Below are 13,852 nucleotides of genomic sequence, written 5' to 3'. Positions count from 1 at the left end.
GAAAAATATCAAATCACACACTTGGTAAAATTATAATATTTATTGAACTCTCATATGTGGGGTGTTAAGAGACGGGGTTACGATTTAGCCTATTGCGTTATTGTAAACTGAAAAATGATAAAGTTAAAATTTAAGGATTTTCCATCCCTTACATAGGCCCCAGCCAGTACCTTGGCCCACAGCCTCGTTGATCCTAAAGACGGCACTGGATGTAAGTTTGATTGTTGTAGTGATTTAAGAGCAATTGTTTTACAATTTGTATTAAATTGTGTTGTATGTGCATGTGGGCATGTAGTTTTAGGTATAGAGGACATGTAGATATGATTAATGACATAATCTTTAGGACGAATACGTAAGTTTTAGAATCTGAATTCAGAAATCAAAAAACCCGGGGAGACAGAAAGAAGTGTATTTTAACATACTTACCTAGCACAAAAAAATGTAGTATTCCTTTTTTGTTTAGTAGGTACGTAATTAGGTTTAATAAAAGTAAAATATTATATTATGGTAAACGTTTCTCCAATATTTTGTAAGTAAATAACTAAACGACTCTTATCAGTCAAGCTCGGCTTATCATAACAAGTTGCAGGTGCAATCGATTGGTTTGTGCTAGTAATATTTGTGATAACAGGTCGTTGAACCTCGTCTTATATTGGCACAGGTGGTTTGAGGTTGACACAGTTTCAAGATGTGATACAGGGTGTTACAAAAAAAATTGTAACTGATGCCGATTTAAATCCATACTAATATTATAAATGCGAAAGTAACTCTGTCTGTCTGTCTGTTACTCAATCACGCCTTAACTACTGAACCAATTTGCATGAAATTTGGTATAGAGATATTTTGATACCCGAGAAAGGACATAGGATAGGTTTTATCCCGGAAATCCTACGGGAACGGGTTTTTCTTTGAAAACCCGGGCGAAGCCGCGGGCGGAAAGCTAGTGTAAAATATTTGTTTCAGTACAATAATTATAAAAGTTTAATTATATCCACTTACAGATTAAAAATATAGAAAATGCTTCAAAATTAAGTTAATGAGACTTACTAGTAATTACTGGTGATAATTATCATGACCTATAATTAATACATACCTTGGAATCGTTCAATTTATTAATGACCTGCCATATTGTATACTCACATCACTTGTGTTAATTTGTCACGAAAATATATCAAAACTTCACATCCTTGGACAATATCCTTTCATAATAAAACTGTCTTCCGTAAGTGATTATAAACTTTAAATTTTAATAGCTTATCTATTTTAAAGTGTCGTAAGAGCTACTTAATATATAAACACGTGTTAAGTGCTTCATCACGACATTTGTTGAATTATTTACTTTGATAACAGCTGTTTCCATTATGAATAGAGTGCTAATTGTAAAAGTGTCACCAAATATGGAGAAATCGGACGAAATTTGATCCTTCTATGGTAGTTAGCACTAGCTAGTTAATGCGAAAGTTTGGTACATAAGCGGTTATATTTATTGGTGTTTTGTTAAATGATATAGATATAGTCCAAATAAGACATCATTTTATAAAAGAACAAGTCAGGAATTTTTCTTAATAAAACATTTCTACGATATCCTCAAGACGTCCTTCCCAGCTCACGCACAATAATTTCTTACTTGACCTTCATTAATAATTAATAATATAAATCTGTTTGTTCCAGATGCCATCACGACAATAATCGTCATATCGTATAGGTATCACGCACCAATCAAAGACTGATTTTACGTAGACATTCCGACCAAGACATGCGATAGCCATGTTCAAGCTTCTAGGAGGACTTAGCGTGTACTTCAAGTACCAGCCAATCAAGACTGATAACGCCGTGTTCAGGCTGCACAATGTGTTCACGACGGTACTGCTGCTGACCTGTTCGGTGATCATCACAGCCACGCAGTATGTGGGACAGCCGATACACTGTATATCGGGACCTGGGCTACCGAACCATGTGGTTAACACTTTCTGCTGGATCACGTCGACGTTCACTATGCCCGATGCGTTTACTAGAGAGGTGAGACTGCTACATATTTTGCATTTAGATAACAATTATTGAGCATTAAAAATATGTTTGACTGCATCTAAGTTTGGTAAGAGAGACCGCGGTCAAATGTCTGCACAGTTAATTACAAAAAAATAAAACCATAGTGATATGTTTGCCACCTTTTTGCTAAAGCGAATGAAAGTTCTATTGACAATCTTAAATAAAAGCCTTCTTCTTCACTTTATTTTTGTAAAGGATGTAAAATTATATTTTCAGTACAAAATATTATGATATAGCAGTCGATGTACAGTGTTTATCCGTAACTCAGATTGTTCCCGTAAAAATGGCAGTCAAACTCATCCAGTTTACGAGACCTATTCATTGATAACAAAGACACAAAATAATATCAACGACACTTCGTTGCGTAAAGTTGTACTACACACGCCTCGTGGGAGGCAAATAGTAGCGTGCCTTCATTCATGTTATTTTTATTACAATGGGCTGAGTGATGTCACGATGTTGTTCTATCGTGTCGTGGTTGAGTTGCCTGTCTGGATTTCGAAATTTTTAATTAAAAGGGAAAAATGCATGTATGAGGAGGCCACCTCCTCCCTAGAGATGCCTGTCCTAGGCATCTCTAGGGAGGAGGTGGCCACTAATTATACTAGAAAACTACACCTTTTAATTTTTAAAATCTTCATTTGGTTCGGTTAGAGGGTAATGAATATTAAGGGAAACAACATTTTTATAATTGTATTATCTTCTTGATTGGAATACATTTGTTTGGGTCTTGGTATTCAATTCCAGCTAGCTGTTTTCAGGTTGGATTAATTTACTATTTTTCGATACATACAAAATGAATACACTTCCTGTTATATGCATCACTTCATGTTTATCAAATACGAAATTCGAGGATTCTGCAATTTATCGGAAGTTCTCATTCAATAAAACGAATGCCTCGTTCAGCAAATATTTTTGCATCTGGCGTTTCGCCAATTCTAGGCTATTTCAGCTTTCGTGTCTTTTGTTATTATTGTTTATTGTTTCGTGGACGGTTCTTGTATGGTTCTTGTAGTCAGTCAGTGTCGCTTCTTATTTCTCTCAAAGGACTGTGTTCCTTATTAGCTGTTTGTCTCCCTAGTTTTGTGTCAAAATGCTTTGCACTTCATGATTTTCACCACTGTTTTTACAGTTTATTTGCAAACGTAAATTCCTTCCCTTATGTAACTGACTCTTTTAACTACTACGGGCTTCGAATTATACATAAATATAATGTAATAAATACTTCGTCTAGTATCTACTCCCATACCTATTACCAATTTACTTTTAATGCTATTGTGTTTGTTATAACATTATGTTGGCGAGTTGTACTTTGACTGTATTTATAAACATCGTTTCTTTAACGATCAACAAACAAATGATTCAATATAATTAATACATTATTGTTGTCTTATTTGAACAAAATGTTTGTGATTATAGCTAATGAGTCCACGAATTAACATAACACGAGAGAGGAATGTTTAAATGCAATAACAAATTTGTCATGACGAATCGAGGCGGCGTTTTGTTTGTAAGATTTATTGCATTGTAAATGACATTAATTTTGTTGGAAATGCACGTGTTTTATGCAGTTGAATTTTGTTGCTTATGTAACATTCTGTTTTTTTAAATTCAGTCAATTTATATTTTATTCATCCATTAAGAAGTTAAAGGGGGGCAAAATTAGCCTGAATTGCTTCCAGAAAAGGTTGGTACGGCCGTGTCGCTTGTTTGCTCGACTTGGCATGCCACCAGATCAGTTTTAACGATTAATATTAGTAGAATTCGTTTGTAATATAGTTTATTTATGTTTATAAAAGAAATGTGCATCCATACGAAATTCCATATGTAAATGTCACGCACTATTAGCAAAAAAATGAATACGAATTCAAATCAATCCAAGAGATAGGTAGCCGTAGATTTGTGTTCGCCTTGACCTATAAGGTTAGTTATAAACTTTAACATACATATGCGTTATCGTCATTATTATAGCTTTATTATTATATCTCACTTGAATTATGACGTATTTTATATGATAATATTGTCGTTATATTCTCGTATCTAAAGATTTTCTGCATTCAGCATAGGTACGTTAACTCTATAATGATACTTGTTTCTGTTTTACTTGTCTCTTGTTCTTTATAGTTGACGTTATGAACAGTTCAAAGATACTTAAATTTAATGTATTTTTTCTAACAACTCTATTTATCGAGTGCATTAATTATGCACGGAAATCTGTTCAACGAACATATTGAAAAATAACAATTTTTGTCGGAGATGTTGGGAATAGGTGCTTTTTCTTACGACCTGGGGGCTTCCTAGATGTCTTAAGGCAGTATTACTTCCAGCTTGGGAAGTGATGCCGCTAGACGTTCTACATAGGCTCTGCATTTTCCATACTGGAAATAATACCTCTTTAAGACATCATGGTAACATTTTTGATACTTGAAGAGATTTACATGATACATATTTTATGATAGATTCTCCAAGAATAGTTTTATCTTTTAGGTTACATCTTACTTACCTCTGATGGTTGTTAAATTGAAGTCAATTATTGAAGACCTTTCGCAATAAGCAGGTCAAAATGATCATTGCAATTATTGCACTAGATTTTCGATTAATAATAGTCAATTGGGTATGGTATGTAGGTGTAAAATTAGCAAAGGGCAATAGGTTACAAGATCAATATTATTGGAGAATCATTATTTGCGATATTGGACTTGTTCTATAATGATTATATTAGTCTTTAATGATTTGGAAACCGTTGTTCTATCGTTAAATATACCAAAGACTCCTCGAAACAAACAAGGAATGGCAGGCTTCATTGTTTTTTTAGATATTTTTGACATTATGAGCTTTCTTTACGAATGTTATGCTTGCGTGGTAGCTCTAACCTATGCTTTTACTATAAGATTTCTTACAATTTTTTGAAGTGAAAACTTCTTTAGCGGCGTTGAGCACTTTTTCTGTAATGGGTATAAAATCTTAAACTCGCGTTAGGACACGTGACCTGATCGAAAAAGCGTAAGACGGATACCATTCCAAAATATCAAACATGCTCAACGTTAATAATCAAGTTTTCACTTCTGCCGGCATTCCCGGAGTGCAACCCGTCTTTTTTTTTGTTTTTTATAACTCCTTAGTTCACTCCGCCTCTGCAGTTCGTTTTTTACTGTGAAGCCAATGAAAATGTCACTAGGTTACACGTTCCTTGCACAATACATGTCCTTGTCTGCAAGCGATTATATTTCAAGAGCATTCAAGCAATTTGGAGCAATGAACACACAAAGATGCACGACAAGACGGTTTATTAGTTGAATCTCTCGAGTCATCACATAAATTGGATGAGCAAGAAATCTGCGCCCAGTCGTTAACCGGTGTAGGCGCAATTGTACTGCAAATGGCCACTTCCTCACTTACTGTGATTGCAATTCACGATTAGAGAATATAATGAATATTTTATACCACGTGTCGAGTGTCATGATGTTGGTAAAATTGTGTTTAGCTGAACTATGGTCTTGCAACTGATGTCTGCATATCTTAATGCAAGGATGGAAGGTGTTTGATAAATCTAAGGGGATCTTCTCAATAGAAAATTAAATTTTCGAAAACGAAAAGAACAGTTTTTTTATGTTTTATAGGTAGAATTATTTTAATTCGTGTAATAGGTTACACAAAATATTTTTTCGAGAGATTGTTCATTAAATTTTGATATAAACGAGCGAATGATAATTTTATCATTTCATGTTTTTATATAACAAAACCGAAATCATAGGTCAAAGATTCTTCAATATATACACAATGGTTCAACTAACATTGCATTCAGTGCTGCAAAAGAGCGCATCTAAAGTTCTATTATGATAGTATAAAGAGTGTTTTCAATTCAGTGTAGGTCTCGATATAATATTATTATTGTCGTGTTGTAAGGAGGCTTTATGGCTACTTAGTAATAATTTTACATACAAAGTTTGTGCGTTCCTTCATAGCTGTATATGGAAAGACATGCATGCGTTCTGAATTTATAATCTTAATTTTTTTGACCCGGAATTAAAATGCTTGTCAGTATCCTTTTAAACAGGATAAATCCAATCAATTTCTATAAGTTTTTATGAATTACGAATCTGAATTCAGACAGGTATTCCTTCATTGTGTGGCCAGCCATAGTTACCATGTTGATTAAAAATCCAGCTATTAATCGCTACTAAATTATTTTTAATATATCTGTTTTAAACATACATTCATATACCTACAATATCAAATATAAGACTACATTTCATTATTAGACTACAAGCCCGCATAGGACAAAAATATGGGTCAAATGAACCACCATGGGACATATCTAGAACGATAGCAGAGCAAAAAATAATAAGATTCATCACTATGCCGTCACTTGTAAGCTGTCCAACTGAGTGCAGATGAGAATTGAAAAGTACAGGTAGACTCGGTAAATTTTGGTCATATATTATTGTACGGCATTCTTAACCATCGATAGATCCATTAAAAATAATAAGAAACCGCTCAGTGCCGTACAAAAATGTGGGTCCACCAAGTCGGAATTTTTATTTAATTTCCGAGAGTTACCGGGGGTAAATTTGGTCATTTGACCATGTACGGCATCTGTGTCATACTATTGCTATACTGCTTTTAATCCATTATTCCGCAACGCCGTACAAAAATCATGGGGACAAGGGGAAAAAATCGAGAGATGCAATCCCCTCTCTGTCCCCACTCCAGGGGGTCATTTGACTAAGTACGGCTTCGGTTCCAAAACATTATCTAGCACTCAAAAGTACTATTAAAAGCAATGCCGTCAAAAAATAATTGTTCTTTTAAATGTATACCAATAATCATCTTAATTTCATCGAATTCTTGATATAAAGAGCTGTAAGGTCATTTGACCCTGTACGGGAACTTTTTTTTTAACATGATATTGTAAAATTCAATTGTTGTATAGTATTGCCGTTCAAAAGAAACCGTTCTAAAAAAAGTTATAGAGAAATGCAAAACCAGAAATTTTGTTAAAGTTTAAACATCGTAGATTAATGAAATATAATAGTTTTCTACACTTTATCCGTTGTTTTAAATAGTATTTACATAGATAAATTAGGAAAAAACGATGCCGTACATTTTTGTGCAGACCACATCTTTTAGGCTGATGAAAGCGACGAAAGCTACAATTTTAAGAGTGCTTTATGGCCATTTGATACAGTACGGCATTAACATATTTTTACCCAACTACGGCAAAGCAAAAGGAGGGTTATGGTTGTTTACAGGTCATGTATGTATGTTCATCTATTCCCTCGTAACTTCTAAACTACTTATCAGAATTCGACAAATGACATATCATTAGAGGCGTCTGAATTGTTCACTGGATAACCAACGACCAGCTAGCTAAAGGCTATATGGGGTTTCACAAAATCTAATGTGGCGCCCTCTAGCGGACAAAACATACAGAGTAAAAAAATAAAGTTAAGATAAATATGCAGTGTTTGGTATCATTTGAAAGCGCTTTACTTGTACATTTTGAATATGTATATATTACTAGCATTTGCTTGTGACTTTACCTGTATTCATGGACTGATTGCATATAATTCACATCTTTTCGTTCATAGCTTTTTTATTAGTTCATCAATTTAACGGAGTCCATTCCACCTGACTCCGACTTTCCAAGGTGATAATTAACCACCTCGAGCTTCTTAATATTAATGTATATTTATATTTTATTATAAAAATATAAAGCAAATATTTCGTTATATGGATTTTTTTCTTTTTCAGATTTTTCCCCTTTGAACCAACGAAAATGTACGGCACATGAAAAAATATTCTCTTTGCATAAAATACTTTAAAAATAAATTTATTTCGTGTTGTGTCAAATGACCCCCTGGAGTGGGGAAAGAGAGGGGATTACAACTCTCGATTTTTTCCCCTTGTCCCCATGATTTTTGTACGGCGTTGCGGAATAATGGATTAAAAGCAGTATAGCAATAGTATGACACAGATGCCGTACATGGTCAAATGACCAAATTTACCCTCGGTAACTCTCGGAAATTAAATAAAAATTCCGACTTGGTGGACCCACATTTTTGTACGGCACTGACCGGTTTCTTATTATTTTTAATGGATCTATCGATGGTTAAGAATGCCGTACAAAAATATATGACCAAAATTTACCGAGTCTACCTGTACTTTTCAATTCTCATCTGCACTCAGTTGGACAGCTTACAAGTGACGGCATAGTGATGAATCTTATTATTTTTTGCTCTGCTATCGTTCTAGATATGTCCCATGGTGGTTCATTTGACCCATATTTTTGTCCTATGCGGGCTTGTAGTCTATATATTATATTTGTAATTTGTTACTAGGTGGGCAAGGAGGTCGCGCATCCGGGTATCATGAACGAGTACGACAGCACACAAGCGAAGAAATACTACTCCTACTACCAGTGGGTGTGCTTCGTGCTGTTCTTCCAGGTATCCTATGTGTTTATGTTGTCCTAGTATTTTTATCCTAGAAGTTGAAGTGAGAAATAATTAAGTTTTTTAATAACATTTTTTTTAAGTTAAATGTAATAGCAATTAATAAGGAATGACCAATTTGTTTTTATTTTGATTTCATTAGATAGTATTTTATTTGAGTGGAGTAATTTAATTATAATATAGAATTGTATTATAATAATATAAGTGTTGATGTCCGTCCACCCAGTAGGTACTAAAAATGATAAAATAAACAAAGCTACTCAATACTAATTAAGTTCAAAAAGAAAAAGTAAATTTAGATCAAAGGCTCGTCGAGTTACTTACACCGTTAGATAATTTGGTCGTTGTTTGTTTATCCAATAAAAATCTAACAAGTTATCGCCTTAACACACGTATCAAATGCAGGAGACATAACACCGAAGTAGATTTTCTTTACAAACCTTCAATCTGTAGTCACTACATAGTCACTATCACTACATAGTATAAAACAAAGTCGCTTTCTCTGTCCCTATGTCCCTATGTCCCTTTGTATGCTTAAATCTTTAAAACTACGCAACGGATTTTGATGCGGTTTTTTTTAAAAGGTAAAGTGATTCACGAGGAAGGTTTTAGTATATAATTCATTAGGTTTTAGACAAAGCGGGCGAAGCCGCGGGCGGTAAGCTAGTAATATTATAAAGCTGAAAAGTTTGTTTTTTTGAATGCGCTAATCTCAGGAACTACGGCTCCAATATGAAAAATTCTTCCAATGTTAGGTAACCCATTTATCGAGGAACACTATAGGTTATATCGTCATGCTATGTCCAATAGTAGCGAAGCAATGCGGGTAAAACCACGGTACACAGCTAGTATAAACTTACATAAACATCACGCGCTAAAAAGATCACATTCAGGTCGGATCCCATAACGGTAGACACATTGACCATAAACAGATGAACTTGAGACATGCTAATTAGGTAAACTGAGTCATCTACTGTTACTGGCCCGCTTCTAGTGACGTTGCTATGACGTGTAGATTCGAAGGTATTGTCCGATATTTGATGTAAACCAGTTTTCGGTTAGGAAAATTGATGACGAAGGTGTCGTAACGGTCTCTGTTGTCAATAATGCCTTGAACTTATGCGAAATTAGACTGAGGGTAATGGAATAATTTAAGGCAGAATTTGAAGCAAATGTTTTAACGATATACTAAATGTGTACCTAATAAGAAGACGAAGTTGATTTACATATTCATTATTTGATTTCTTTCTCGATTTTACAAGATTGTATGAAATTTTTTTAATACAATCTTGTAAAATCGAGATCTCGAAATATTGTAGTATAAGAGCCAGCGCGCACGAGCAACTTTGTCTCCGCAACTATTTTGTCTCTCCCATCAATTTGTATGGGGAGTTGCGTCGCTACGTGCGCGCACTTTCATACTAGCCCATAGGTCGGAGAGACAAAATAGTTGCGGAGACAAAAAAGTTGCGGAGACAAAGTTGCTCGTGCGCGCACTGTCTTAGAGCGAGCGCGCACGAGCAACTTTGTCTCCGCAACTATTTTGTCTCTCCCATCAGTTTGTATGGGGAGTTGCGTCGCTACGTGCGCGCACTTTCATACTAGCCCATGGGTGAAGAGACAAAATAGTTGCGGAGACAAAATAGTTGCGGAGACAAAGTTGCTCGTGCGCGCCAGCTCTTAAACAATAATTCACAGAGACACTGATTTATTTTTTATTACAATCTTGTAAAATCGAGATAATTGATTTGTTATATAATAAAAAGGGGAAAAACAAATAAATAATTGCATGATTAAGGGCTGATTTTTCAATCCTTGGTTAATTCTCATTCGTCGAATAACGTATTAAACTACCATTTCAAAAATGTATTCTTTGCCCGTCTTTGACAGTTTACGGGTGACATTTTAATATTATCGTGTAATACTTTATTGGGCGGATAAGTATTAACCATGGATTGAAAAGTTGGCCCTAACACTTGCAACACGTTGCAACATAGCCTAGACAAAATCCTACCCATTTTTGAAATGGAATAACTAATCGAACGTTTCCGTATTTTATTTATACGTCATCATTTCATTGAGAAGCAGATCACGTTTGACACGATAAGTGACATATCACACTAGCGGATTGCGAGCGGTTTCAAAGCGGAGCGGGTGCGCAACGAATACGTTGCGGGCGCGCAACGAACACGCCGCGGTTGCGCAGCGAATTCGTTGCGGACGCGTCATTTTGTATACTCTCGCACAAAAGCCAGCCCTTCCGCCTTGCCTAACTTCCATTCAATATTTCCATCGTTTCTGTAGCACTCAATTTTTTAACCGTACTGTGGAAATGCACTTACTTAACAGTTAACTAAAGATGTAATAACAACTGGAGTTGTTAAAAAAAGGTGCTATAAAATTGAATTACTAGGACTTTTAGAATGTACCATACATTCCAAAAGTATGTAACGACTGACCAGTATAATCTCTCCCATAGCAACGTATGTTATAAAGAGATTTTGTGAACCTAATTATGAGCAAAGTGATAGTGAGTTGCTGGTTGCTTGATAAAATTTTCTATTCACTGCTATTTATCTAATAATAAGATAGCCCTGTTTTAGTTAAGGAGCTTTAACATTTATTTCACTAATGAACTTTCTTAATGAGCAATTAAGTTATCTGATTGCATTTCGACCAAGATTTAATAGATAAAACAATACCCTAAACATTAACATGTTATGAAACTCGTAAAAAATAATGATCTCATAATTATTATACTATCACAAGTTATAAGTAACAACCAGCACGGATTCCATTTTGTTAATGAGTGTACATGACTGCGACGTAAACGTTGCGCATCTGCCACGCGTCCGCAACGAATTCGCTGCGCAACCGCAACGTATTCGTTGCGCACCCGCTCCGCTTTGAAACCGCTCGCAATCCGCTAGTGTGATATGTCACTAACTGTATGCACAATTCACATGCTCTTATTATGTGATTTTAGTAAATTGAGGATATTTACACCACTTGTTCTTAGTGATCTGAAATTTACGAAACACGGACACTGGCATAATATGTACTATGCACTCTGCATACGTCACTATCCCTTTTAACATTGTTCTGGAAATATTATAATAAGACTAGCTTGTACCCACGGCTTCCTCGCGTTCGAATTGTAAATCCAAATAATCATCGGATTCATTGGAAGATAGACCTTTAGGAGGAGATCGGTGACAAACACATGCACAGATGAAATGCATGAATAAAAATGATAATAGTATAGATCTAAAGCCATTATAAATATTCGAATACTTGAAGTATAACATTAGTTTAAAGTTATGTAACAGTAGTTACAGTAAAGCATTGTTCAAATAGTGTTTAATCGAAATTTATGACAAAACTTTTCACCTTAAAACAGCTTCAGACCTAAGTTCCAAACTAAACAGAAATTTGATATATTATTTAGTTTTATAGCATTTAAATGTTTTTTTATAATTAATTTTAAATTTTAAAGAATAGTAACATCGATCACTAGGCGGGTAAACCGCGTCTTTTTCCTTAAAGCAAAAGTACTATTCTTTAAAATTTATCACATTTTGGATATTTCAGGCAATAATGTGTTACACACCCAAGTACCTTTGGGACGCCTTTGAAGGAGGCTTGCTGAGGACCATAGTGATGGGTCTCAATATGGGCATCTGTCACGCAGAGGAGAAAGAGAAGAAGAAGGACGTCATCATTGGATACCTCATCAGGCATGAAAGGGTGAGTAGATTATGTATAAGAACCCTAGGCTTTGCCCGCGTATAACTTGCCCAAAACTTAACTTCTGCACAAAGTAGTCAACCAATAACTAACTCGAACTTAATAAATTGTATACTAAATGTTTCTTTTGAAACAATCTTTTATAAAAAAAACTGCATCAGAATTTTTTGCGTAGTTTTAAAGATCTAAATTTAGGTATATACGGACAGACGGACAGCGGCATGCGACTTTGTTTTATACAATGTAGTGATTAGCTGGTGCCCGTGGCTTCACTCACATCGCACTTATGTGGTAATCAAGAATAATAAATATCAGTGCTTAATTGCATCCATATCTCATGAGCCCGTTTTGTGTAATTAAACAAATTAGTTTAGTGCGCCGAAGATATGATCCGAAGCTTTGTTTATTTTACTAAGGGCCGATTTTTCAATCCTTGGATAAATCTTATCCGTCCAATAAAGTATTACACAATAATATACAGATGCCTGTAAAATGTCAAAAAAACGAGCAAATAACACATTTTTGATATGGTTGTTTAATACGATATTCCACGAATAAGATTTAACTAATGATTGAAAAATCGGCCCTAAAAGTTGTTTTGCCAAACTAAAGGATATTTTAGATCAGATTTATTTTTTATCTGCGTTTAAGACTAGTGTGGGAAGCTAGTACGATAAATCTTCGTATAAATTATGTCCACTGGTCCAACCCAGCCATACGAACGAGTCGCTTCTCAGAAAAGCTTTTTTTCTATATAAACCAACAGTTTGCCATCGAATCGTGATTCCCTACACGTTGTCAAGGCATGCGGATCATTAGCAACGCTACGCACGGACTTCGATCCCAGGGGCATTCACATACATAGAGTTTATTAGCCAGGGATAGGTGGAAATGTAGTAAAGGAGTAGAATGGTCATAGAAATCAAGTCAAATATCCTTTTCTAGTGTTTATTATACATTTAGAAATTAAAGACTTTTTAACGGGTTTTAAACGCGATTCATTCATTATATTATTTTCCCGACGTTTCGAACACTTTACAGCGAGCGTGGTCACGGGGAGACATGAGACATGTGTCTCCCCGTGACCACGCTCGCGTAATCGCGTTTCAAATCCGTTAAAAAGTCTTTAATTTCAAATATCCTTATTTAGTCGTATATGGTTAGTAAGGTTTGTACAATATTTTTTGTCAGATTGCCATTGTACATATGGCGGACATTTTTATATAATTAATGAATTGTATGTGAAGTTAGAGGAATCTTGAATGTAATTGATTTGTTAAAACTTTGGTGGCTGATGGAGGTTGGAATGTTGCCAAAATTTATGTATAGATGGGTGAAATAAGTAAGAAAAAATGACTTAAGACTTATACGTTACGTACGAATGCTTAGCGGCGTTGGGTATAAAATCTTAAACTCGCGTCAGGACACGTACGTGACCTGATCGAAAAAGCGTAAGACGGATGGATATCAAACATGCTCAACGTTAATAATCAAGTTTTCACTTCTGCCGGCACTCCCGGAGTGCAACCCGTCTTTTTTATGTGATGTTAGGGAATCTTGAATGTAATTGATTTGTTAAACTTTGGTGGCTGATGGGGGTT

General features: G+C 35.1%; 1 protein-coding gene across 1 annotated transcript in view; it reads left to right on the top strand.

Annotated features, from left to right (window-relative positions):
* ogre (optic ganglion reduced) overlaps positions 1–13,852 on the top strand; it is a 46,297-nt gene that overhangs the window by 18,639 nt on the left and 13,806 nt on the right. Inside the window, exons 2-4 of the mRNA XM_089712328.1 lie at positions 1,672–2,019; positions 8,391–8,498; positions 12,096–12,251. Of these exons, the coding sequence (XP_089568454.1) occupies positions 1,768–2,019; positions 8,391–8,498; positions 12,096–12,251 (516 nt within the window). The 5' untranslated portion in view covers positions 1,672–1,767. The remainder of the gene's footprint in view (positions 1–1,671; positions 2,020–8,390; positions 8,499–12,095; positions 12,252–13,852) is intronic.

Source organism: Colias philodice, chromosome 3, assembly GCF_061535455.1.
Source record: "Colias philodice isolate Cphi_HAF_F1 chromosome 3, ilColPhil1 Martin Lab GWU primary, whole genome shotgun sequence".
Lineage (NCBI taxonomy): Eukaryota > Metazoa > Arthropoda > Insecta > Lepidoptera > Pieridae > Colias > Colias philodice.
The sequence above is the reverse complement of the archived record's forward strand: the minus strand, read 5'-3'. Positions and strand labels throughout refer to the sequence as shown.